This window comes from Mobula hypostoma, chromosome 12 (assembly GCF_963921235.1).
Source record: "Mobula hypostoma chromosome 12, sMobHyp1.1, whole genome shotgun sequence".
NCBI lineage: Eukaryota > Metazoa > Chordata > Chondrichthyes > Myliobatiformes > Myliobatidae > Mobula > Mobula hypostoma.
Window position 1 is genome coordinate 5,584,433 of NC_086108.1, and position 27,880 is coordinate 5,612,312.

The 27,880-nt window shown below is 42.6% G+C and overlaps 2 protein-coding genes across 6 annotated transcripts in view; one reads left to right on the forward strand and one right to left on the reverse strand.

Annotated features, from left to right (window-relative positions):
• Window positions 1–1,557: 1,557 nt before the first annotated feature.
• On the forward strand, window positions 1,558–15,498 carry LOC134354582 (serine/arginine-rich splicing factor 5-like). Of its 4 annotated transcripts, none has more exons than XR_010019853.1 (8): window positions 1,558–1,710; window positions 3,479–3,622; window positions 7,163–7,233; window positions 7,805–7,909; window positions 8,652–8,721; window positions 9,989–10,369; window positions 11,190–11,263; window positions 12,641–12,704. XR_010019853.1 is itself a non-coding variant. In XM_063063542.1 (8 exons), exons 2-8 carry the CDS (start codon window positions 3,497–3,499, stop codon window positions 13,802–13,804), a joined length of 855 nt encoding a protein of 284 aa, XP_062919612.1. In that variant the 5' UTR covers window positions 1,558–1,710; window positions 3,479–3,496; the 3' UTR covers window positions 13,805–15,498. The 4 variants fall into 4 exon arrangements, 2 of the variants coding, with proteins under 2 accessions (XP_062919612.1, XP_062919613.1); XR_010019854.1 differs by having other exon boundaries at window positions 9,992–10,369; XM_063063542.1 differs by lacking the exon at window positions 9,989–10,369 and adding an exon at window positions 13,507–15,498 and having other exon boundaries at window positions 12,641–12,751.
• Window positions 15,499–24,431: 8,933 nt separating this feature from the next.
• LOC134354583 (dynein axonemal assembly factor 10-like) overlaps window positions 24,432–27,880 on the reverse strand; it is a 45,376-nt gene continuing 41,927 nt past the window's right edge. The window contains exon 8 of one of the 2 annotated variants that reach the window (XM_063063546.1): window positions 24,432–27,720. In XM_063063546.1, the coding sequence (XP_062919616.1) occupies window positions 27,516–27,720 (205 nt within the window). In that variant the 3' untranslated portion in view covers window positions 24,432–27,515. Of the gene's footprint in view, window positions 27,724–27,880 lie in introns of both variants that reach the window. The other variant, XM_063063545.1, reaches the window with a different exon arrangement.

Consider the following 27,880-nt stretch of genomic DNA (forward strand, 5'->3'; position numbering starts at 1 on the left):
CTCGATGGGCCGAATGGCCTACTTCTGCTCCTTTGTCTTATGGTCTCCATTTCCTTTAACCCCAACGTGGGTGGGAATGTATACACATGCCTAGACCCTGCAGCCTTAACAGATGTTGTCCAATCTCAAGAAGAATGTCTGGCCTACAATTTGAAATACCTGTGTTAAAAGGTGTCAAGACCAAGAATGAATCAGAGACATACTTCTTTGATCCATTCCAATGCTAAAGTGATAGCAACTATCTCAGACGTGAATACCAATAACCTTTTCTTAATAGTCACCTGAAACTTTGGAACATAAACAGGAACACCTGAATGATCTGTCATTGGGATGTTCTGAGACAGCTGTATAGATATGCAAGAATCCAAAATATCTGCTTTGCATATATTGCTGAACTAGGTGTGTGTGTGTGTGTGTGTGTGTGTGTAAAACCCCTTCTACCTATCATGTCTCAGCTTCTCACTTCATCTCCACCCCACCCACCCGTCCACCTTCCCCTTATCTAGTTCCACCTATAACTTGAAGTCTCCCCCCAGCACCTTATTCTGGCTCCAAACCCACTTCCATTCCAGTCCTGATGAGGATTCAGAGCCCCAAACATCGACTGTTTATTTCTCTCTGGTGCTGCCTGACCTAAGTTCCTCCAGCATTTTGTGTGTCGTTTTGAATTTCCAACACCTGCTCCTGAGTATTACTTTTGTTATCGGTGCTGCTTGTGGTATTCCGCTGAACACTGTTGGCGCAGGAATGTGTGGCAAAACTCACAGGCTGCCCCCACCCTTAGGTTGTTAATGTTCACAACCCCCTGACCTCGCTTTTTTCTTATCCTTTTACACTCACATGTTTTCATTCTCACCATCTCTCTATCTCCTTTCTCTTTCAGAAAGCATTCTCTGGACATAACAAATCACTACCCTTTATATAATTTAAAATATATCTCTCTCCAACTCCCACTCCAAGAGGAACAACCATGGAGAAACAATATAAGCAGCGCATACAAAATGCAGTTGGAACTCAGCAGGCCAGGCAGCGTCTAGGAAAAGCGTCGAGGTTTCGGACCGGATTGAGGTCTGGTAAGTGAAGGGAGAGAGAAGCAGAGAGTGACAGAGCCGCGCAGTCAGCCCTTCTAGTATGGCTCAGGACTTGCCGAAGGGTTTCAGCCCGAAACGTCGACTGTACTCTTTTCCATAGATGCTGCCTGGCCTGCTGAGTTCCTCCAGCACTTTGTGTTTGTTGCTCAGATTTCCAGCATCTGCAGATTTTCTCTTATTTAGGAAACAATATGAGGACCCAGTATGATTGACAGTGGGTCTGGGGGCGGGTCCTAGATCCAGTGTGATTGACACAATGTACGGCCGTTGATTGATGTATGTGGGCGGGGTCTAGACCCAGTGTGATTGACAGCGTGGGGGCGATGATTGGCGGACGGGGGCGGATCCCAGACTCCAGTGTGATTGACAACGGGCGGGCGATGATTGACAGGCGAAGGTGGAGCGAATTCGCGTATCGGTAAAGAGGCGGGGGCGGGGCTGGAGGTTGCGTCACAGGGCAGTCCGTGCAGCGCGGAGTCGGCGGCCCCGTTTCACTGCAGCGCGACGTAGGTGTCGAAGTGACCGAGAAGCGGAGGAGAAGCGGGAGCGAAGCGAACCGGAGTGGGGGTACTGAGTGGACGGGGAGAGCTCACCGGAGAGGCCGTAATAGGCGCCTGAGGTGCGGCAGGGAGCTGGCTGAGTGGGAGGAGGATTGAGGGAGCGGCGTTTGGAGGCTGTGGCGGGCGGCTCAGGCCCGGCCTGGCTGCGTGGGGGAGGGGAGAAGGAGGGCGCTGCCGCCCCGTCGCTTAAAACTGTTTGTTGTTTTTTTTCTAGAACCTTCTCGGCGTCGCTCGAACGGCTTTTGTACTTCTGTCTTTTTAAAAAGACCCTCGCCTTCCCTTTCCTCGGTCACCTCCCCAAAAATACTAACCTCTTGGCTGGCGTTTGGTCCTGTTTCTCATCGACATTTTTATATAAATCTCATTTTCTTTCCGGAAAGGAAATTGACGCTTTTCTCGCTGTTTGTTTATTTCTCTCTAAAAGGTTGATGATGTGTCTGAAATATTGTCTACTGGTTAACAGATTTCAACGTCTAAAGGTTTTTTTTTAAAAAAAGGACGAATTAAATCCTCTTCTATATTCCTCCCTCGTTTAAGATAGCGAGTGGAATTGGTGAATTCTTTTTTTTCATCGGTTTTTTTTAAAAAGCGTGGTTTATTGTAGTAAAAGCTTATCCTTTAAGGTTTTATAATAGAATTTTGAGGTAACTATTAACTTCTACGTGTTTGGTGTTTTCTAGAAGGGTAGTCTTTTGGTAATTAGATTTTTTATATTTAGCGTGTTTTTTGTATTTTTAATTTTCTGGTATTTAGTTTTAATCCGTTTATGGCTACTAAAAATTTTAAATGAGTGAGAAAGAACATGGTTATTAAAAACTTAATCCAGTTAAATTTGAACTGAGAAGGCGCTTGAAAAAAGGAAGTTTGATTTTTAAAAGCTTCGCCTTTCTTTCGGTTTAATGCTAATAATAACAGTTCAAGCTCCAGATCTGCATTGGAGAAATTTCTCCAAAGGTTTAGATTCCTGGCTGATAAATCCATAAGTAGCTTTCATCATTGTTCTACGTTTAATGGCTGCTTGGATGTGTTTATTGGTATAATGTCACCTGTCTTCATTGTTTTCAATGAAGTGTTGTCGTGAGGCTTTATAGATTGGGGCTGAGAGGGGAAATAGATCAGCTATCATGGGCCAAATAGCCTGATTCTGGACCATGCATTTGCTATTGCTGATCTGTCCCTTGGCAGAAGGCTGTTTGCCTCAATGTTAGGGTCAATTCCACCTCGTCTCTGCATATTTCCCAGTGCTATCTGAAGTGTGGACCAAACTGCCAGCACAAGTGGTGCATGTGAGCTGGATTTCAACTTTTTGAGAGAAGTTTGCATAGGTACATGGGTGGCAGGGGTATGGAGAGCTAAGGTCTGGGTGCAGATCGATGGGAGTAGGTCGTTTAAATTGTTTGGTATGGACTAGATGGGCCGAAGGGCCTAATTCTGTGCTGTAATTTGCGGACCAGTGTTACCAACAAAAGCTAGTTGTATACCATTCAGTTTTGTTAATTTTTAGCAATCACCAACGTGGTGTCTGTTCTTTAGTTATTGTTAAAATGTAATAAGGCAATTTGTCAATCTGACCTTCAGAAGTAACTATTTTAAAAAGCAAGACCACGTAACCAATGGGGTCATTTTGTATGATTTATAATGGGCAGGAAGGAACTCGGCAGGTCAGGCAGCATCTATAGAGGGGAATGAACAGTTGACATTACGGGCTGAGACTCTTCTTCAGGACTCATTGGTGCTTGTGGGCTGTTGGTCTGTGTACATGGCTTCAGTTTGATCCTTGGAAAATCCTGGGTCTTAATACTGGATTTCTATTACAATATTTTTCAGAGCAGATAAAATTTCAAAATGAATGGTTGCCGTGTGTTCATTGGTCGCTTGAGCCCTCAGGTGAGGGAGCGTGATGTGGAAAAGTTCTTCAAAGGTTATGGACGTATCCGTGAAATCGACCTGAAGAGAGGGTTTGGATTTGTGGTAAGTATTTTGCCTTTGACATTTAAATTCAATGTGACTTGTTTGTTTCCTCCTCTGCTCATGTTGTGTAGCACTTAAGTGCCTACTGTCTATATAATGTGCCTTCTGGGGTGGGTGGCATTGTGGAGATGAAGAGGTGTGAGATGCTCCTTCCCTCCGCTAGCCTGCAAGTTGCCTTTGGGCAGTGAGTAGCACCACCAGCCCTGCCCCTGGCTCGGGGTCATGTGAAGCCATGGGAGCAGGTGATGCAGATCACAAATCCTGGTTATGCCACCACTGATGCCAGGCAGACAATCTCTGAAGAGTATTGATAATGGCCAGGGTCACCTGTTTTGTAAAGACACTGCCCAGAAGGTGGCAAAGGCAAACCACTTCTGTAGAGAAGTTTACCAAGAACAGTTATGGTCATGAAAAAGCCGTGATTGTCTATGTGATTTGACACAGTATATAATGAGCTAGCTGTATATGAATGTTGTTACTGTGTTTTGAACATTGTCCCCAAAGGCTGTATTCATGTATGGTTGAATGACAACTAAACTTGAATTTCAACATTTGCTGATTACCTTATTGCAGCTGCAGAGTGTATGTGTCAGTTGCCTTCAGTTTTGGGCTTTTCAAAGCATGTTTGGGTAATGCTGAGAGGGAGCCAGGAATTGTACTGTAAAGGACTTTAAAATGTAACTTTGACTTTCCCGAGTTTGAAAATGTAATAAATTTTCAAACACTCTGGGGAATGCAGATTTGAGAACAGTAGCAGAATAGATTTAGTGGGATAAAGGATAGCTATTCTGTAAAAGCCAGTTTGTAGTGGTTATCTGCAAGGGACTGTGATAGGACTAATGTTCACAATAATAATTTGGACATTGCATTTCTTAATCCACAGATGCGATGTATTTTAAGACCATAAGCTTTAGGAGCAGAATTAGGCCATTTGGCCCATCATGGTTACTCTGCCATTTCATCATGGCTGATCCATTTTACCTCACAGCCCCAATTTTCTGCCTGAACTATGCCCAATCCCTTGGCCTCCCAGCTACTACCTGTGGCAACAAATTCCAAAGATTCGCTACCCTCTGGCAAAAAAAATACTTCCTCGTCTCCATTCGAAATGGACGTCCCTGTATCCTGAGGCTGTATTTTCGGAGGAAGTGGGCGAAGTACTGAGGAGCGATAAAAATGCAAATAGCAACTTCACTATTTGAAAATAGGCTGTAGCTTGCTTTTGAGGAACAATAAGGAGGTTGTGATATTTACACCTAATGAGGGCCTTGTGCAAAAAAATTAATAAAATAATTCTCTAAAATATTATGGGTTAGAGCGGTCATTTTACAAATACACACTTTGATATTGAAAACAAAAGCTATGCTATGGCTGTATTGAACCTTGGTTAGTACCGTACTGATTGTTCAAAAGCAGTCCTCGTACAAGTGTAAAGTGTACTCTGAGACATTGTAAGGCCTGTAGAGTGTACTGGTCTCAAATCTGCATTTCCCCAGATGTTTGAACATCTAGATAATGGTAACATTTACTGCAATGTCAGTTCATAACAGGAAGTTTAAAAAAGACATCGCTGTGGGGAATTTTGTTAATGTGGTGCCCAATACCAAAGGCAGAGATTGTGATGATTACCAGTGCATTTAAAGGCTACCCACACACAAAGAAGGGAATAGTCACCTTGATAGCGGTGTCAAATGATTGGAGGGGTGTTATGTAAAACAAACTCTAGAGTGGGCTGGAAGAGTTGGTTTCTACCGTTATAGATTAGTATTTTATTTCCCTTTCTCCCACCACCAATCTCTCAGTAATCTGTTTACTTGTGCTTTGACATTTTTAATTGGCTGCTACTGCTTTAACAAGCATTAATTGCAGCACGGGTTGTCTTGCTAGATTTTTGGTTTAGTGGTGATTCTCTTAATATGGTTTGGAAAAATCAATATTATGTAATGTCCTTGACTAGAATCGCTAGTGGTAAGTACAGGACAAAATCTGAAATGAGCATGATTTTACATAATGAATTTCACAATGAACAATTAATTGCAAGTAAATATTAAAGCAGTGGTATTTCACGTTTGTTGATTCCCATTCTAGAATAATTTCTGAGATTTTTGTCAATCACCTTTTAGTTCTATCGAAACTATCCAATTAATTGGAACAAATGTGAGCTTCTAATACAATAAATCATTTTGTTTTACAACTAGGTTATTCTTGTTGACTTTTGTCCAAGTCAGATACAAAGTAACCCATCGGAACAGGAATACTATGTGAAGTACATCTGAGTTTGTTTCAATCAACGGTTGCTCTGTTTGAACAGCCTCATGGCTGCTTTTGTAACAGTTAAAGTGTGGCCCATCAGGCTGGTGCTTATGCCGGTTTCTGTGGCGTGAAGCGGCTGAGCACGAGAGACCCCCACCTGGATAGGACGCCAGTCTATTGCGAGGTTAACCTCCAGCATTTGCCGGTACCCGTTTTCAGCTGGGTGGACTGGAGCAGTGTGTGGTTAAGTGCTTTGCTCAAAGACAGAACATGCTGCCTTGCCCGGACTTGAACCCACGACCTTCAGATCGTGAGCCCAATGCCCTAACCACTTGGGCTAAAGAACAGCTTCACTGCATAAAACAGCATATCATCTTTCAAGGATGTCTCAATTACCTCAGTAATTGCTTGCTTTTGCACAGTTAACTGTTTAAGTCCCATATTTAACTGACTTATTTAAAGTTCAGCACAAGCGTGGGATATATATTTGTGTCAGTCTGGTTGGTAAATGTTAATCAGATCGAAGTTTCACTTTGGGTTGGAAACACAAGTTAATTTTCCAGAAGTACAAAAGGTAAAGGAATATTGAATGTGCCATCACTTAATGGTATCAGTATTGCCAGGACCCTTAATGCCCTGGAGGTCATTCATTAGTGGAACTCCTGTGGGCCATCAATGTAATACAATTGCAGGAGCACATTAGAGACAATATCTGACATTAAGTGACTTTTGCCTCCTGACATTCGAAAGCTTTTCCACCATCGAAGTCACCATTTAGGGTGTGTTTGGATACTTTCCACTTACCTATAAGTACAGAATTCTTATCAATCGTGGGAAATGTTTTTTTCTGATACTGCCACTCTAGATTTTTTGTCTGAAGTACTCAATTAGGGCACAGTTCAAAATGGCTCTGTTCATGTTTTATTCCATTTCCCAAGTGGTTCAGTGGTTGAGTAATTTTAGTGAATTATTTCACCTGATTTCTGATGTAGTACAGCAACCATAGCAATTAAACTTCAAAGTTCTTAATTTTCTGTAAGCTATCATCGTTTCTCTTGATTTTTGCTGACCCTGAATTCTATTAGTTTGTTGAATCAATTTGTGGGATCCATTTCAAGCATTGTGTTCTTTAGTTTCGAGGTAATTTTGAATTGGCACCCATCTGCAGGTTGCTTAACTTGATGGTTTCATTTATTGCCATAGTCAAATTTGAATTTTCAGTTGTTAACATCAAAATCTGTTTTTATAAGCATTAACTAAAATGAAATCCTGTTGTCTTTATTTCAGGAATTTGACGATGCTCGGGATGCTGACGATGCAGTTTATGAGCTCAACGGGAAGGAATTGTTCCGGGAGCGGTAAGTGCTTTAACTACTGCAGAAATCACAAACTACCTTGTACTTCCTTCCTAAACCACTACCTTATTCTGGCTTCTTAACCCCTTCTTTCTGGCCCTAATGAGGAGAAACAGCCCCAAATATTGACAATTTATTACCCTCCATTGACGCTGCCTGACCTGCTGAGTTCTTCGGCGTTTTGTGTGTGTTCGTATACAATTAATTTCATCAGTCTAGAAAAATCCTGATAGTGACAAATATTAAACTGGTAGAATTTGGGCATTTGCCACTTCAGTACAATGGCTGTTGCTCTAATCAACTGTTTGTATCTGCTTTGCATGTATTTTGTAGGACCACAACCTCCCAGTTTAGCATTTGAGCACTTCAGAATGAATGGAGGAATGTCTGTGTTGAACTTGATCCTATGTTTGGTTATGGTTTGCATCCTGTATGTGTGCTGTTGATAGAATGCTATTTGATACTGAAAATTTATGCCTGGGAAAATTATTTTAATTAAATATTTCAAGGTATGTTGCAACTGGTTTCTATGTAGCATTTCTCATTTGTTTTTTTTAACGAACCTCCTGTCTAGAATCACTGTGGAACTTGCAAAGGCACCACCCCGGAGAGGAGGGGGCAGATTTGGTGGAAGATTTAATTACTATCGCCCCAGAAGTGAACGAAGCAGTGGACTGAGGTAGAGAACAGATAAGAATGTGGAAATGAACAGGGATGTGTAAGATTAGTGTTATTTTTAAAAGATCTTAACAAAGCATCAGATTATCCGTTCTTTCACTTGGAATTCTGTGATAAGTGAAATGACCATCGGTTTGGCACAGTCCCCTGGGTTTTGGCTTCCTTTTTTCCTAAGCCTTAATTACATCCGTACTCACTTCTGCTTTCTGTGCCAATCTTTTAATTTTGGTCACATTTGGCTATGTATTATCATCTTCGTCATGTGTAAATCTTGCTTTTTTAAGCAACTTTTATCCTGGTTGTTTACATGTTTATAGGCTGTGCCTCAGAGCAAATTGCTCTCCATCATCAGCCTGTATTAAGTTTCATTATCTCTATATATGTTTTTTCTAGAAGCTAAGTGGAAGTTGTGTGTTTACAGAGCCAGGGGGAAAAAAAGCTGAGAGCAAGACTTGGCAATGTGACTTGAACATTGCTTATATTTTAGCTTTCTACTTTCTCCTGTGTTTTTATTTCCATCCTCACCAAAAATGTGGGACTTCGGAAGCATGACTATCCTTTCACAGTGTTAGGTTCAGACTGGAACTCTTTGACATTATTGTACTATAGTGTCATCAAAATAAAAAGTGATCAAGGATCTTGGCTTGTACTCAACTGAGATTCTTCAGCTAGATGCTGCTATATGGGTGCATATTGCTCCAGCTTCCTTTGTCACTTTCAAGTGATGCTTTCGCTGATTTCAGATATGGACCTCCAGTTCGCACGGACTACCGCCTGATTGTGAAGAATCTCTCCTCTCGTGTTAGTTGGCAGGTGAGTGAACAAAGTTAAATAAAGCTTCAAGAATTTAACAGACTACAATTGTTAAAATTCAATTTTTCATGGATGCCTGTGCTTAAAACACATGGGTCATAACTTCATAAATATAACCCATAGCTTCCTTTACCATTGGACCTGAGGAAACTGCGTTCATAATATGAATAATTTGTAGGAGTGAGGTCCATTGAGTTAATGGCAGCGCTAATTATTAACCTATTTACTGTATCTTGTTTCCTCAGCAAATATGGTACTATGTATTTGTGGCTTCTAGGTTTTGTTTTTTGTTCTCTCAACTCATTGCATGGATAATTTTCCTGGATCGTAGGCAGGTACTTGTCGTTTATCAACGAAGGGTGAGCAGTTTGCTCTGAGGTGTTACTGCCACTGCCATCATCATCAAATTAAGTGGCTTACGAGATGACTGTCAATAAAATGTTGCTCTCTGGAAATGGTGCAGAATGAGCTTCAGTCCACCTTGCTACAACGGGTTAGTCTAAATTGACCTTGAAGGTTCATGACCAAATAAAGCACTTGTTGTCAGTAGAGCTTTTGGTCCATTGCGTAACTACATTGTGCACACATCCATCCATTCTTCCAATCAGTTACTTACACACAGCTTTAATACTCTTATCTCCCATTAGTTGTCTGTCGTCTTTGGTTGGGGGGGGGATGGGGAGCCTAATGGGTGAGATTTTATTGGAGAGGTTTCTAGGGAGGGAATAATAGGTTGAGAATGTGGTTTATAGGGAGATTTGCTTTACAATTCCCCAGTTTTTTTGACCCAGGCCATCATTGTTCCAATCTACTTGAATTGCATGTTAATGCTTCTGTACCTTGGCCAGAAGGTCTTGTTCGATATTAATTACTACAGAGGCAAATGCTTCCTCGCATTATTTTGTGCTGGTGCTTGGTCACCTTGCCTGTCCTTCCCTCTTCCCGTTGTGTATGTTGAATGTTACCAGGTGGACAATCCCTTTTTGTAACATTAACCCACAGACATTCACAAGTAATACTGCATGATATATATTGGGTTATTTTTGTGAAAATATGATCTAGGGAAGCTCAGTTTTTATGAAATCTAATGGTATTCTGCTCAAATTTTTTTAAATGACTACCCATTAAATTTCTGATTTTTTTTAAATTTTAACTTCTCCAGTTTTACTCCTATTTAACTGTGATAATTGTACACTGTATAAATCTGATGGCTTAATATTGTTGGCAATTAATGACCACTTGACTAAATTTGAAAACCTTTGTTTAGCAGCTTGTCGTGAGGTCATTGGCATTTTGACCAGGAGTTCCCTTTACTCGTGTTGTCGCGTCCTGTATCTGGAAAAGTCCCGTGTTGACTAATTTGCCAGTCGGCTCCCACGATTATTCAGGCAGCTGGACGCGGGTTCTGGGTTGTACTGATCCTAGGGTCACCGATGGCGTCGACACCTGTCGCATTCCCAGTCCTGGTGTAAGGAAAATAACACGTGTCGATCTCGCTCGGAGGCTTGTCAGGAGATTGACTTAAGGTGGCCGAGCCTTCACCCAACCCATGATTATTGGTGGCACTTACCCAGGGTGGCAGGCACATTCGGTGCCACTGAGGGAGGGCCATGCCCCAAGAAGCTGTGTCGAGAGGGTATTGTATTGAGTGGGTGCACCCTTTGCTTAGATACTTCATGTAGGTCTTGGATGGTTGCCTAAAATTGTAAATGTCTGGGTAACCTAGGGCTAATTTAATATTTTTATTAATGTGTGGAATGGGGATGTCATGATATCGAACACAAGGTTTCTTTCCCCTTCAGTGATCTATAATTCCATAGGTCCCATGAGGATCATCTTGTGCATTATTGATTCAGTGACTTCTTGAATGAAGCTACGGGTGGCAGTCGAGCAATCAAAGTGCCCAGTGTTGGGTGGAGGCAAGAATAACATTGAAATTACCATTGTTCCATTCTCCCTACCCTTGACCAAAATCTGCATCTAAAGCGGAGGGAAACAGCTGTTTTTTTTTAAATAGTCTCTAAGTTGAAGGAATGATTCTTGAACCCAACCTCTTATCAGCATGACTGATAAATTCTCATCAATTTGAGCTGTTACCAACCAAATTTTTCCCCTCACATGGTTGAGCACCATTTGACGGAAGCCTGATTACTTAGGCATCTCGTATATTGAAGATAGTAGTTTTAAGTATTGATCAGGTTATTACAGGAGCTTTGAAGCACCAATTCTTAATCTAGAAATGCATTTGTTCCATAGCATGTTAATTGTTTTTAGCATTCCTTAACTTTGTGCTGTGGAGGAGGGAGGTTTTGACCAGTAAAGTATAGACATTCAGCTGTACCATAAGCAATCCACATCTGCAGGGGCTCATAGCATGACATCCCAATTCTGAGGCAATTAACTGGTGGTTATTTGTGTTGTGTGTTTGTTCCTGTGTGAATTCCATTAAGGGTTTTTCCTGTTTGTAGGATCTCAAGGACATCATGCGACAGGCAGGTGAAGTGACTTTCACTGATGCTCATAGGGTTCACAATAATGAAGGGTAAGAGAATGCAATCTTCCCACTCAGTTATTAACATGAAGTTCAAACTAGCTGGTGCATTGCATATTTAACAGATTAATTGTACACCAGAGGTGCTAGCCCTCCCTGGACACCCCACACACCCTAAGACAGGCATGTCCCTATCTTAGTGGTACGTGGCTGCTATCTCACGTAGGGCTTGGCGCGTCCATTCCAGGGCAGCTCATCTTGGGTCCCCACCAGATACTCAACTCACCTGTGACTTCAAGTAGCTGTTTGTATGCAGCAGCGGCCATGCCCCAGCACACCACTTCGACAGGCGCATTAAACCAGATGAGGGTAGCCGGTGGGCCTCATAACTGGTCAGCTCTGGGGGACTGGACAGATAAGATGTACGGTGAGATCCAGCGGCCATGAAGGTGGTGTTGAGTTGCTTCATGGAGAACAAAGGGCAAGACAAGGCACAAAATGTCATGGTCATCCAAGGCAACCAAGGAAGACCTCTGATTGTAACGATTGTATGTGTCACTGGTGTTGGACTTACAAGGTTGAGAGTGGAATTACCCTAGGGCGGTAGCTTTTGCACTTTAAAAACTCAGGATTCCTGTCATCATTGGACACGGTGGGCAACCAGCAAATATACACCATTTCTAGCATACCTAAATGAAGTCGTTTTAATTTCCCTTGAAATGCTGTTTGTCTTGGGCAGAAGAGGTGAAACAGTTGGAATTTGCTGCTGAGGGAGTCCACAGTGTTGGTTGTAGTTTCTAGTTGGACTAAAGTTGTGAGTTGAAATGTAGGTGATGCTTCACCTTGGTATTATGAAGAGCATAAAATTTGCCACCGGGTCTCAGAAGATTTGGCTCAACTTCATTTTTACGTAGGATCTTGGAATCATGGCTGCAAGTGCAATTTGAACACCAAGACGAAACCTGAAATCAAAAATTTAATTCTTGTACACCTGGCAGCTTGCATGTTTGGATGACTAAAGGAAGCTGTGGACTCTGCATTGAAGTCTTAGAGCAGGAAAATAATCCTATTCTTTGGACAAACTCTGCTGGTTTTTTGGAAGAGTGGAGAGATTTCAGCATGTACTTCAGGAAAGGATGGGCACACACTTGGAAAGAGGGGTGTATAGATTTACTATTTAATGTGGTATATTCTTCAGCTATGTTGCCAGTGCACTGCCAGCTCTACCTCAGATCAGACCAGGAAGTGGCTATCTGTGCAGACATTTTTTTTTGCTTGGCCATTTCAAAACTAAAATCTGCTCAATTGTGATTTGCATGCTAGTTTTAATTGCTAATAAGTAACCTTGGAAATCGTTCTTGTCGTCGTACATTTTTTGGTCTTGTAGAATCATCTGTTCCTGACTCATGATTTTTGTCTTTGCTGTAGCATTGTGGAGTTCGCTTCTTACAGTGATTTGAAAAATGCGATTGATAAGCTGGATGGAAAAGAGATCAGTGGGCGAAGGGTCCAATTAATTGAAGAGCCACGGCGTCACAGGTAACTAGCACAGATTGTGGACTTGAATTCTTAATTGGGAGTGCCGGAGGATGAGATGAAGGAAATTTATGGGTTTGAAATCTTTCATTTGCTGTTTAATTCTAAAATGGATTAAATAAATGCAAGCTTGGGGTTGTTATTTGCATGCAATTCAAAAGTGCACAGATCTCTAGCTTGTACCTGCTGGAATCGATCTGAAACAAGTGGAGAGACCCAAAGAGGAGTAAGTGTTGTCAATGCTGGTGCAGCCTCTAATCCAACCTGGGGTCCATGAACCCATTGCTTAATGGTACTGGTCCATGGCATCAAAAAGGTTGGGAACCTCTGTTCTAATCTGAGCAAACTTCCATGTTTTAATTTATTCTCCACCAGTTTAGATTTTGGGCTTTTTCAAAATGTTTTTAGCCCATTCATATACTAGCTTTGATCAATGCAAATAGAGTCTAGCATGCTTCTAACACCAGGACTGGAAAATGTGATGTCATCAAAGTTACACTCCTGCACTTTGTCCTAACTACTATTTATGCCTCATACTTGCATGTATTTTGCTTCACTTTTGTAATTGAGGTAGTATGACTTAGTTGAGGGTGAGCTAGTAACCACTGCATGGAAGAAAACTCTAGAATGATTGAATGACCCATACAAAATGCCGGAGGAACTCGGCAGGCCAGGTAGCATCTAGGAAACGAGCACAGTTGACATTTTGGCCCAAGACCCTTCGGCAGAATGATTGAATTTTGGATTTGTCTTTCCAGATCTTGGACGAGATCTCGTTCCAGAAGCTCTTCAAGATCCCGTAGCTACAAGGGTTCCAGAAGCGCTTCCAGATCTGCAAGCCGTTCGCCAAGCCGTAGCAGGTCTCGCTCTCGTAGCAGATCAGCTACTCGTGATTCCAAGCGGCAGAGAAATGAATCTCGCTCCCCAAGCCGCTCGCCAGACGTTAAGCGCCGCAGGAAGCCAAGCCAGTCAAGATCACGGTCAAATTCTCCCGGTAAATCGGCCCGTTCCTGGTCTGGTTCTCGGGAGCAATCTCCTGTCAACAGTGCAGAATAAACTGTGTTGTGGAATTGTTTTTATAATTTGCTAAAAGATTTTCTATGAAATGTTAGCCTCGTCATTTTTTTTCTGTCTGTTGCTGGGTTTGGGATTTAAGTACTTCAATTTTATTTCATGCAAACGCTTTGAACCTTATAATCCCATTCAGTATAAATTTCTGGTTTCAAGTCATGTGTTAGAATAATTTAAGAATTGATCCATCATTTGTTTAGTACTGTTAAACATTGCTGTACTGGTGGGCCCATTAGACTAGTCTGAGGGCTTCAGTCAGTCCACATTCTGATACTGAGAGTTGAGCATTTTAAAAATCAGTGTCTGGACAGATTGTTCTTTCTTAGCACTTGCATGAACACAGTTTTGAATTTTAAAATAGAGAATGTGACAGACTTGAATTTGGTTGACTTTGCCCCCTGTTGTAGAACATAAAATAGAGGTTTGTAGTTTGGTGCCCCAACTAATTGGCCAGTCTGAAAGGTTTAATTCAAAGGAAATAGGTTGATATATTTTTAAGTGTGCTTCCTATCATTGTGACAACTGCTCAAGACCAAAAGTATTTTAACTCCCATTGTGCATCTTAAACCAGATCAAGATGCTGTTTCACATGTCAAGACTTTGCTTTGTAGAAATTGGCTGAAGCTTGGCCTTCAAGTGGAAGATAAAATAGTCAATGCTTATTAGAAGCCTTTGAAGTTGGGTCATTTCCTCTTATTTTGAGTTGCTATTGGTCCCAAGACAGACTTTTCTTCTTAAACCTTGATTTATTTTTTCCCCTCTCTACTAATGGATTAGTGCTGTTGGATTTCAGTAGCACACTTACATCCGGCCTTTAGGGAACTCTGCCCTGCTTGCACTTGTGATTTGCATTTAATTTGAAGCCTTGGTTTATGGATGCAGAGTAGATTAGGTTTTCTTACCTGCTGAGTTAAAGCAGCCTGAGGAGCGTATGTCCTGATCGTGTGGACGGATGGCAGATGCCAGAGGAAAGCAGGGAAAATGTATATATAGCTTTGGTTCGCATGTTAATAGTTCATGCTTTATTTGGTTCTTTTCACATTGTTTTAAAGTATATATAAAGTTATATTTAACTTGACCCATCCTCTAACTATTTGTTAGAGAACCAACTTGGAATGTTGCTCTGTATTGGAACTGAACTTGAAGGAGCAATGTACACCAATTTAAATGTTTGTACTTAACAATTTTATACAAAAACTATAAATCTCAATGTTCCATGTAACCTTACTGTAATCTGCTAGTTTATAGTCGATCGTGTACCACATAAGGCTGTGTATTGCTATCATTCCTTGCAGCAAGAAATGGTACTGCATTAAAAAAAAGTTACCAGTGACCTTTTCAGCTTGTTTGTTTATAGAGCTGTTTTTCCCACTGGAGTGAAGTTTCAGTTGAAAATTTCCAAAATTGCTTCTTGCTTGAAGATGACATCAGCCTCGGGCTGTAGCACTAAAACTGTATGCTGCCAGTGTCATTGTCCCAGGCAGCTAGTGATAGGGGCATTACTGAATGAGATGTTTCTCCTGAGGTTGGGTTCTAAATATATTGAAAAATTGTTTTTTCTCCTCTGTAGTTGACTTGGCACTAACCTCTGCTTTGAGCTGTCCATTTGTTCAAAAGGCAGTGCAGAATAATAAATTAAGTGAATCCCATTAAAACAGATTGATTTGTGCTTCATGTCTGTCAGTGTTCACTCAGATGAGTAAATTTCCCAGCCATTTTAATGGAGACTGCATTGCAGTCAGGTAATTTGTCACTTGTACATTGATACAACAACAACAAGCACAGTCTTAAGGAAGTGTCACCATGCTTTTGGTATACAACTTCCTAACCTCAACCCCTACATCTTGCAGCACCTGGAAAAGCCCACATGGTCATGGGGAGAATAAACAAGCCCCTTAGTGACAGCAATGGGAATTGAACCCAAACTTTCCAATTGCGGGCACTCTCTCAAGTGTAATGTTAACAATTTTGTTACCCTTCCACCATATTTGTCACCAACAAGCTGTTTAGACTCTCACACATTCTGCTGAGTTCATCTGGGTTATATTTTCCTCTGGCTCATCCAGTCCTTGTCTGTTTAGTACTGACTGATGCTGTTTTCTCATTCTGAAGAATCAGACCCCAGCAGAGGTCTTGGCTTCATCTGCCCTAAGTTCCCTGCATAATGAATTCTCAGCCCAACACATCAAATTCTTTGCAACACAAAATGCTGGAGGAAGTCAATAGGCCTGGCAGCATCTATGGAAAAGAGTAAGTAGTAGATGTTTCAGGCGGAGACCCTTCATCAGGCTCTGAATTACAGCATCAGCAGATTTTCTTGTGATTGATACTGAATTTTTATACTGCCATCACCTCTTTATCTATATGTCTCCAGAATGATCCAACTGGTTTCCTTGATCTATTAATCACTGGCTACTGACAAACCATTGCCCCTCTCTAATTCCATTTTACCACATGGACACAACCGGCCTTGCCAAGTAAAGCAGTGAAGGTGATGTGCCTTCCTTACACTGGAGAACAAACTGAAATTGGATGATCATGTCATGGAATATTTCCATTACTCTGCAAGAACGGGCACCTATTGTGTTAAATCTCCATCCAACTCTGACCTCCATCTTCCTGTGGTACTGTAGCGATTAGCACAATGCTATTACAGCTTGGAGTGCAGGGTTCAGAGTTCAATTCCAGTGCCCTATAAAAGGATTTTATACATTTTCTTCGTGGGTTTCCTCCCGCAGTCCAAAGATAACAAGTTAATAGTTCAGTGAAAACTCTTGTGATTAGGCCAAGGTTAAAATGTATCTCTAAATATGGTTTAAGGAACAGCACCTCATACAATTCTTTCTTCATAATTGCACATTTTTAGGCTGTGGTGTACAATCTTAATTTTGGGTATCTGCCTTTCTCCATTTGGATGTAACTTTTTACATTTTTTTCCACATTCTGTCTACTGCTTGTCTTTAATGTACTTCATAATTTCAGTCTGTTCTTATTTGCATCCCCTCTATTTTCTGCAACTTGAAACACGCTTGTATTCTTTTCCAGCTCTAATGAAAGGTCCTTGATCTGAAACAGTGACCTTGCCCATGGCTGCTACTTGATTCTTCCAGCATTTGCAGTCTTCTGTCTCCTATCAGGTTCCTCCTCCTCCAGCATTTTGCCTTTCCACCTATCACCTCCCAGCTTCTACATACTCCTCCCACCCACCTGGCTTTAGCTGCTTACCCCCACACCTTATTCTGGCATCTTCTCCCCCTTTCAGTCGTGATAGGATCTTGGCCCTGAACATTGACTCATTTCCATAGATGCTGCCTGACCTACTGAGGTCCTCTAGCATTTTGTGTGTTGCATTGGATGAACTAGATTTGTAACCATTAGAGAAGGTGAAACATCTTTTGGTCTTCAGCTGGAGGTTTATTCTAGAATCCTGGAATCGCTGTGTAGCTCCACTTCGAACAAAATTACTCTTCAGAACATATAGAACACTACAGCACAGGGCATGCCTTTCAGCCCACAATGTGCCAAACCTAAAAAATCAAATCAAAAACACCAACACTAATCTTTCCCACCTACACAATGTCCATATCCCTCCATCTTCCTTACATTGATGTGCCTCTCTAAACGTCTCTTAAAAGTCTCTAAAGTATTTGCCTCTACCACCACACCAGATGGCGCATTCCAGGCATCAATGAGTCTGAGTAAAAAACTTAACCCCCACATCCCCCTTGAACCTATCCCTCTCACCTTCAATGCATAGCCTCTGGTATTAGACACTTCTCTGGTGGAAAAAAGATACTCCATGCCTGTCATAATCTTATAAACCACTATCAGATCTCCCCTCAGCCTCCAATGCTCCGGAGAAAATCAAAAGTTTATCCAGCCTCTCATGATAACCAGACATTATCCCAGTAAATCTCTTCTGCACCTTCTCCAAAGCCTCACCATCCTTCCTATAGTGGGGTAACCAGAACCCTTATCCTGAGAGCCTTTTGAGTATTTTAATAACATGTAAATGCGTACTTAGTAAGTGTGGAAGTAAGGCAATCACTTGTTCTCTTAAATCAAGCTGTTCCAGCCTTTTTTATACCATAGACCAACACCATCAAGCAAGGGGTCTCTGGACTCCAGGTTGGGAACGTTTGCCCTAAGGGTTGTCTATTGATGGGTCCTCAGGTGGCTGTAGAGGCTAATCTGGGATCCACATTCTGATGCAGTGTGGGAAAGAGTAAGATGGTAGTTTTTCCCATATACACTCACATAGAAATGCAGGACAGAGGTCACAGATCAGCTGCAATCTTATTAATGGCTCAACAGGCTTGAGTGACCTACTCTTGCTCCTAGTCAGGAATCAGGCTGCTTAGCTGGAAATTTACATGTGAAATAAAGATGTGGAACAGGCCATTCTGCCCACAGTGTTGTGCTGAACCAGCTAAAAAGCAAATCAAAAACATCCAAACACTAATCCCTCCATGTCCATATCTCTCCCATCTTCCATACATCCATATGACCATCCAAGCATCTCTTAAATCCAGTGCATTCAGGCAACCACCATTCTCTAAGTAAAATACTTACCCCTCAAATTCCCCCTTGAACTTAGCACCCCTCTCACCTTCAATGCATTCCCTCTGGTATTAGACATTGCTACCCTGGGAAACAGATACTCTCTGACACTGTATGATCTTGTTAAACCTTTTTATCTGTTCTCCTTTCAGCCTCCAGTCCTCCAAAGGAAACAACCCAAGTTTGTCCAGCCTCTCATGATAGCATATGCCCTCGAAACCAGGCGGCATCCTGGTACACCTCATCCGCACCCTCTCCAAAGCCTCAGCATCCTTCCTATACTGGGGTGATCAATACTCTCATCCCGAGAATTTTTGAGTATTTTAGTAACAGAAGTAAATGTGAGCTTTATAATTGTGGCAGTAGTGCAATTAGTCAAGTGGAGTAAATTGTTCTCCTAAAGCAAGGGTTCCCAACCTTTTTTATGTCATGGACCAATGCTAACACTATTAAGCAAGGGGTCTCTGGCCCCCAGGTTGGGAAGCCCTGCCATGAAGGGTTGTCTATTGGTGGGCCCTCAGGTGGCTGTAGAGTCCAATCTAGAATAGACATTCTGGTGCAGTGGGCAAGAGTAAGTGAGGAGATGGCAGCTTTTCTATATGCACATAAAGAAATGCAGGGCTGAGGTCACAATCAGATCAGTTGTGATCTTATTAAATGGCTGAGCAGGCTTCAGTGCGTACACTGCTCTTTCAAATTTCTACAGATGTACCATTGAAAGCATTTTAACTGGCTGCATCACTGGTCTGGAATGGGGTGGGTGGGGGCACTACTGCACTGGATTGGAATAAGCTACAGAGAGTTGTACACTTAGTCAGCTCTATCATGGGCACTAGCCTCCATAGTATCCAAGACATCTACAAGGAATCCATCATTCATGACCGTTCCATCACCCAGGACATGCTCTCTTCTCATTGTTACCATCAGGGAGGAGGTACAGGAGCCTGAACGCACACACTCAATAATTCAGGAACAGCTTCTTCCCCTCTGCCATCTGATTTCTGAATGGACATTGAACCCATGAACACTACCTCACTTTTTTTTTGCACTACTTATTTAACTTTTTAATATACATGTATTTAGTGTAATCAGATCCCCAGCGATGGGTAAATAGCCCAATGGCTTGTGGGCAGCCTCAGGTGAGCCAAAAGCTATGGGAGTAAACCCAGACAGAAAATCCGGAGTGGAGCTCCTGCAGACAAGCTGATGCCAAACTTATTGCTTTGCTTTCCTTCGGACTACACCGGTCAGACCAAGTGGGACCTTGGTGACTGGGCATTCCAGGATCTCCATACCTTCCAGCCAGGCTTGTGCCCGGAAGAGGTCAGCCCAGTACTGCTGTTCACAGCGACAGAACCAACAAGGGAGGCAGCAGGTACGAGCAATACGCCAATTGGTGAGGGCTTAGGTAATGGGCACAATGAACTGTCTTTGAGCGTGGGAGGAATTATTGTGCTGACACGCCAGTCTGCCTGCCCATTGTCCTCTGAGACAGACAGATGTCATCATTTACTGTAATCCACAGATTGGTTATTATGTATTGCAATGTACTGCTACATAACAACACATTCCACAACATATGCTGGTGAATTTGAATCTGATTCTGAATACCTAGAACTGGAGAGCCTTGACACAAACAGGAAACACTGGTCGTCCAGCTGTAACACTAGGTAAATAGTACCTTTGTACACATGATAATTATAAGCATGTGACATCCTTGTCTTGTATACTCTTCATTACACATCAAATCATTACACAGTGCGTTGAGGTCGTACAGGGAAAGCAATACCTGCTCATAGACTCTTCGTCCTACTCCCATCAATGAAGATGCAACACGCCATCCATACCAGGACCACCAGACTCAAAAACAACTACTAACACCAAGTGCTCAAGCTGATCAACACCTCCACCCATTAACCCACATAACCTCTACTACATACACATTACCTAGTGTCACTTTATGTACATGCAATTATTCTATGTGTATAATGTTATTGGCACATTGTGTTTTATAGGATTGCTTTTATTTATTAGAGTCAGCAATGTACAGGACAGGAACGGGCCTTTCGGCACGTCTAGCCCATGCCAAACTATTTAAACTGCCTACACCCATTGACCTGCACCAGGACCATAGCCCTCCATATACCTACCATCCACGTACCTACCCAAACTTCTCTTAAACTTTGAAATTGAGCTTGCATGCACCACTCATGCTGCCAGCTTGTTCCACATTCTCATGACCCTCATGTTCCCCTTAAACTTTTCACCTTTCACCCTTAACCCATGACGTCTAGCTGTAGTCCCACTCAATCTCTGTAGAAAAAGCGTGCTTGCATTTACTCTCTACACCCCTCATAATTTTGTATACCCCTATCGAATCCCCCCTCATCTTCTACATTTGAAGTAATAAAGTCCTAACCTATTCAATCTTTCTTTATACTCAGGTTCTCCAGTCCTGGCGACATCCTTGTAAATTTTCTCTGGACTTCACATCCTTTCTGTAGGTGGGTGACCAAAACTGCACACAGTACTCCAAATCAGGATACACCAGTGTCTTATACAACTTCACCAAATCATCACTGGTACAGCCAATTAGTTTTAGAAGTCACATAATTAGTTAATTTGAAATCTGTGTGAATTTAAGGTGTTTCAATTGATTATAGTAAAAATACACCTGTATCAGGAAGGACCAACTGCTGGTGGGTCAGTATCCTGGCAAAAACTACACCATGAAGCCAAAAGGGCACTCCAAGCATCTCTGTGAGAAGGTTACTGAAAAACACAATTCAGGAGATGGATACAAGAAAATTTCCAAGTCAATGACTATCCCTTGGAGTACAGTTAAGTCAATCATCAAGAAATGGAAAGAATCTGACATGGCTGTAAGTCTCCCTTAGAGCAGGCCGTCCTCAAAAACTGAGTGACCGTCCAAGAAGGGGACTAGTGAGGGAGGCCACCAAGAGACCTATGACAACTCTGGAGGAGTTACAAGCTTCAGTGGCTGAGATGGGAGAGACTGTGCATACAACAGCTGTTACCCGGGTGCTTCACGAGTTGCAGTTTTATGGGATAGTGGCAAAGAGGAAGCCACTGTTGAAAAAAGATCATATGAAATCTCAGCTAGAGTTTGCCAGAAGGCATGTGAGAGACTCTGAAGTCAGCTGGAAGAAGGTTCTATGGTCTGATGAAACCAAAATTTGAGCTTTTTGGCCATCAGACTAAATGCTATATTTGGCGTCAGACACCGCACATCAGCAAACATACATCATTGCTACTGTGAAGCATGGTGGCTGCATCATGCTGGGGGGATGCTTCACTGCTGCGGGTCCTGGAGAGTTTGTGAAGGTAGAGGGTAAAGTCAATGCAGCAAAATACAGGGGGATCCTGGAGGAAAACCTGATATAGTCTGCAAGAGAACTACAACTTGGGAGAAGATTTGTTTTCCAGCAAGACAATGACCCCAAGCATAAAGCCAAAGCTACACAGGAATGGCTTTAAAACAACAAAGTTAATGTCCTGGAGTGGCCAAGTCAGAGTCCAGACCTCAATTCAATTGAGAACTTGTGGCTGGACTTAAAAGGGGCTGTTCACTCACGATCCCCATGCAATCTGACAGAGCTTGAGCAGTTTTGTAAAGAAGAATGGGGAAAAATTGCAATGTCCAGATGTGCAAAGCTGATAGAGACCTATCCACATAGACTCAAGGCTGGAATTGCTGCCAACGGTGCTTCTACTAAATGCTAACTTTTTGTAATTAATTCAGATCTTTTTTTTAAGGTCTGTTTTCACTTTGTCACAAACAGCCTTTTTCTGTTGATCAGTGTCAAAAAAAAGCCGAATTAAATCCACTGTGATTCAATGTTTTAAAAGAATAAAACCTGAGAATTTCCAAAGGGGGGAGGGTGAATACCTTTTATGGGCACTGTGTGTCCTTGCTGGTGGGTAGGCTGGTGCTGGTGATGTATTGGGCAGTTTTGACTACCTAGTCTTGTCTGCCGCAGTGCAGTTTCCATTCCGTGCAGCGTTGCAGCATGTTAGGATGCTCTCCACTGCATATCTGTAGAATGACATGAGCATAGATGTGCAAAGTCCAGCTCTCTTCAGCCTCCTCAGAAAGCAGAGGCACTGGTGAGCTTTCCTGACTGTGGAGGAGATGTTCTGGGGCCATGAGAGGTTGTGTGAGATGAGCACTCCCAGGGATTACACACTGCCTGTTGCACAGCTGGCATTCAGGGCAGCAATGAAGGTTCCCCATCTCCATCTGTCCTTGGCCATCTTCTCTCTTGTGTCCCAGGTGTGATTCAGGGTCCTCATTTCTGCCTCTACAGCTAGCTTACCAGTGTTGTACAAGATTTGTACATACCAAAAACAATATTAGTCTTAGTTCTGGCAGTGTTCAGGGCTTCCTTCAACGTGCCAGTAGATTGTTCTCCATTTTCACTGCTGTCAGTCATGAAAATCCCAGGTGGAGACTTAGGAATACCATCACACTCAGATGTAGGATTCTTCATTCCTGTTTCCATAACAATTTGTTTTACCCGTCAGGGTTGTTAGCCCTGAGCTGAACCCCTGAACCTGGAGGACCAGTGGACCACTCTTAGTCTGGCCTCTACCCTTTGATCTATTTGGCATGGGTGACCTGACCAAGAGCCAAAGCACAGGCCCTAACTCCATCCACCATAGCTCTCCGGGTCATTGAGGCATGAAAGACTCCAAACCCTACAACAAGGTTGTGGTCCTCTTTGAGGTGTTGACATTGAGGAGGTGGTTATTTACCTGGCACCTGGCCTCAAGTTCTTCCACCTCATCCCTGTAGGCCGTCTCACTGTTGTGTGATTGGCAAACCTGACGATATGATTGCTCGGGAGTTTCCACAGTGCAGCACTCGCAAGGATATTAAACTAAAACATCTCAGTAACTCTCCACAGCTGCTGAGTAGTTTCCACCTTTTTTGCTTAATTAGCTCTTGCCCCAGTTTTTGAATCTTCTCCCCATTTCTGCATCTTGCAGCCTCTCAGCCACCACTGATTTCCTCTCACCTTCATCTTCCTAGGCTCTGACCTTCCCTTCCAGTTTTTCCCATTGCACCGCCTTCATTGTAACTTTCAAAACTTACTGCTTTGGCAAGGTTACCAATCAACTGTCCTAATTTTCACTTGGGTATGTCACCAAAGACACTTGCGTTTCCATCGTGGAGAGAGTTCCAACTGGCCACATCACTGTCTGGTATGGGGGTGGGGCACTGGACAGGCTCAAAACAAACTGCAAAGAGTGGTAGAATTAGTCAGCTCCATCATGGCCACTGATCTCCCCAGCATCCAGGACATCGATGCCTCAAAAAGTCAACGTCCATCATAGGGGACTCACATCAGCCAAGACATGCCCTCTTCTCATTGCTACCATTAGGGAGGAGGTACAGGAGCCTGAAGACACACACTCAAAAATTCAGTAACGGCTTCTTCCCCTCTGTCATCTGATTTCTAAATGGACATTGAACCCATGAACACTATATTGGAACCCTATTTTTTAAAATAATACTTTTTATAAGATATGTACTTTTTAACAAACTCATGTATTTTTCACAGTACGTGGTGGTCCATCCCCACTCACTGGCAGAAAGCGGTATAGCAGCTAAACTAACGGTTTATCACCTTTCTTATTTTTCATTGGCTAAGTATTAACACATTACCACGTGATGAATTGTTTTAATTAATCAATGTAACTAGTAACCTGTAACTAGTTTATTCCTATCTAAGGGATTTTATCTTATTATAAAAGTGATAGATTTTTCAGAAGTGCCATCTTTTTCCTTTGTCTTTGCACCACACACCTCTTAGCATCACTTCTCGGCTCTTTATCTAGTTTGCTTAGACTTGTATGTTTGCACTCTAAAATAAACTGAAATCTTGGAATTAAGAGTGCTCACCATTCCTGACTCCCAGAAGAACCCTAAGGATCAGAAAATAAACAGAGATCCAAAACAACTTATTTACTCTTACTTACTTTGACTATTATATATATGCACACTTAGTGTAATTTACACTTTATATTACGCATTGCTGCCACATAACGACAAATTTCACAACATCTGCCTGTGATATTAAACCTAATTTTGATTCTGATGCTGCTTTTGACATGCTTTTAAAATTTATCTTTCATAAGAAGCACTATGAGATTGTTTGTGTGAAACTTGTTGTATCTAGAAATCCAATCCAATGACAGATCACTCTTGACAGATTTATTTGTTCTTTCAGTACAACACGTACATTTTTGAATAGAAAAACTTTTTAAATGAAGTATATGTATCTACAATTCTGACCTTCCTTGTGTCATGCACTTGTTTACTATAATCTGGTGACAAGCCAGTTCTCCTCTCCTCAGTAACACAGTAGTGAACCTGTACAGATTCACTCCTTGGTGTGTGTGTTAAGCGATTTACCAGAAAACTTTCAACACTCTAGAATGCACCTTGTACTGGACTGAACAATTTCTCTTGTTGCGATTAGAAGGATGCAAGATTGAATCCTAGGACCAGAGGACGCAGCATCAGAATATAGGGGCGTCCTTTTAGAACCGAGATGAAGAGGAATTTCTTTAGTCAGAGAGTGGCGAATCTGTGGAACTTGTTGCCACAGGCACGTCATTGGGTATATTTAAGGCAGAGGTTGATAGATTCTTGATTAGTCAGGGCACGAGGAGAAGGTAGGAGATTGGTTCTGAAAGGGAAAATGGATCAGCCATGATGAAATGGCAGAGCAGACTCAATGGGCCAAATGGCCTTCTCCTCCTATGTCTTCTGGTCTTATGATCTAAGATTGTACTAATTATAAAATAAATTATGATTTATTTAAGTTTTGATTTCCAAAAAATCCTTTTTTTTCAAGATAGCGCCGAGCTGTGGACTCTGCTGAGATCATGCCCAGACTTAGTTGTTTTTTTGACACCACAGACCGTAAGATATAGGAGCAGGATTAGGCCATTTGGCCACTCTAGTCTGAGTCTGCTCCACCGTTTCATCATTGCTGATCCATTTCCCTCTCAGACCCAATCCACTGCCTTCTCCCCGTATCCGTTCATTCCGGACTAATCAAGAACTGATTAATCTCTCCCTCAAATATACCCAATGACTTGTCCTCCACAGTTGCACTGTGGCAACGAATTCCAGAGATTAACCACTCTCCCAGTAAAGAAATTCCTCATCTCCATTCAAAATAGGCATCCCTCTATTCTGAGGCTGTGTCCTCTGGTCTTAGACTCCCCCACCGTAGGAAATATCCTCTCCACGTCCACTCTATCGAGGCCTTTCAACATTCGATAGGTTTTAATGAGGTTCTATCCACTCCCCCCCCCCGCCCAAACTCATTTAAATTCCAGTGTGTACAGGACCAGAGCCATTAAACACTCCTCTTATGACAAGCCCTTGAACCCTGGAATCGTTTTCGTGAAACCTCTCCAATGTCAGCAAGTCCTTTCTTAGATATGGAGCGCGAAACTGCTCACAATACCCCAAGTGAGGCCTCGCCAGTGCCTCAACATTACACCCTTGCTTCTATATTCTAGTCCAATTCTGATCATAGGGATGGTTTTGGGGATAGAAGGTGAGAGTTAGTGGTCACATTAGGGTTTTGGGACAATGATGCAGAGGAGCTATGCTCTGTGTTCGAAGTCCAGCAATCTGGAGAGAAGACAAAAGGTACCTGTGGTCTAGGTCTCCACTCCCTGTTCGAAGTCCCACAACGTGAACTTGGGACAAAAAGACAGCGAGGGGGTGAGTGCATGGAACACCCTTCCGGGGGTGGCGGTAGACACAGGTACATTCAGGACATTTAACAAACTCTTAGATAGGCACATGGATGAAAGAAAAATGGGGGACTACAGAAGAGGGAAGGATTAGATTGATCTTCGAGTAGGTTGAAGGGTCAGCAGAATATTGTGGGCTGACAGGGCCCGTACTGTGCTGTTCTAAGTTCGATTTCAGCTTTCGTTCTTTCACAGGGATGGCTTGGTTAGCACACTCACTTCATTCCGCGCTGCTGCCTGTAATGAGTTTGAACGTTCTCACCATGACCGTGTGGGGTTCAGTGCTCCAGTTTCCTCCCACAGTCCAAAGATGCACCGGTTGGTAGATTAACTGGTCATTGAAAATTGTCCCGTGATTAGGCTAGGATTAAATCGGGGGATTGCTGGATGGCTTAGCTGGAAGGGCCTATTCCACACAGTATCTCAACAATTAATTAACTTTGCTCCATTTGATTATTTTATGCAAGTTGTTTCTTTTTAATACCACACCCTTATTTGACTCTGTACTTTTGTATCTGTACTAAACAGTCTACCATTCAAGTGTTCAGTGGGGCGTCCACTGGTCAGGGTTAACAATGAATGTTGTATCTTAGCCGTCTAGATATGCAACACGGAAAGCAAGCTGTTTTCCATGTAGCAAGCTCCCCTCTCCACGCACCTAATGAACCCAAAGGAATGGAAGAGACTGATCAGAGTTTGGCACCAGTGGAGTCGCCGAGGTTGCCGGCCAGCTCCGGACTTTTCCCCTCATGGATTTACTCCTGAAGCCTTCCCCGGCCGTGGGTATAGCTACAAGGCAGCGGAGGTTTGAGATCAGAGTTTTCCTTCTCCTAGATGAGTCTATCTGTCCGAAGCAACCGGTTTTAAGGAGCCGGTAACCTGCATTTTCTCCTTTCCCTGCCAGTAGAAAGAGTTGTGTCAGGCTTAGTAGCTAAGCCACATGTGAAGGCCAGGAGCTGGACTTGGTTGTCAGAGGCTACTTGAGGTGCACACCATTGGGAGCATTTATTATGCAGTGGGAGCTTGTCCCCATTAACACCCCCGGCTATAACAACCTTAATGAACCTGTTCAAGTGTTCACAGTTTGTTTATTTAACACAGCAGCCATCATGACATGAGCTGAGAAGCCATTGCATTGAAAAATACCGTTTATCTCAACTCAATTACAATAAATTCCTGTTAACAAAATACAGTATTGTCACTTCTGACACCTCACACCTGAGGGCCTTTCACGATCAAAAAGAAAGCCCTTGATGAGTCAATAGACTGCTAAGCTTCAAGTAGTAAAGATTGTTCTAACTGCCACCTCCAACTTCTATGCTGCCCACTGTTCCACCTAGAAGGTTTGCTGGTCTGCGATGAAGATGATGTGGACCTTGCGGTCAAAGGATGCAGAGATACAGAGGCCTTGCTTATCGCTGTTCCAATCCAGGCTTCCAATGGGCTGTGAGGAGAGGGAGATGCTGTTCAGGAGGGTGGGACTTGTGGATTCCTTGTCCTCTCGCTCATGGTTAGTCCTTTCATGCAGTGTTGAAGAATTGCTGCTGGAGAGACAGAGAAAAATGAACACAAGATGCTGGGGGAAGTCAGCAGGTCAAGCAGCATCTGTGGAAGTGAATAAACAGTCAACGTTTCAGGCTGAGATCCTTCTTCAGGACTGAGAAGGAAGGGGGAAGATGCCAAAATAAAAATGTTTGGTGG

Coding starts and splice junctions, on each gene's coding strand:
- LOC134354582 (XM_063063542.1), top strand. CDS start 3,497: ATGAATGGTTGCCGTGTGTTCATTGGTCGCTTGAGCCCTCAGGTGAGG. Junction 3,623..7,162: donor AGAGAGGGTTTGGATTTGTG/GTAAGTATTTTG, acceptor TCTTTATTTCAG/GAATTTGACGATGCTCGGGA. Junction 11,264..12,640: donor AGGGTTCACAATAATGAAGG/GTAAGAGAATGC, acceptor TCTTTGCTGTAG/CATTGTGGAGTTCGCTTCTT.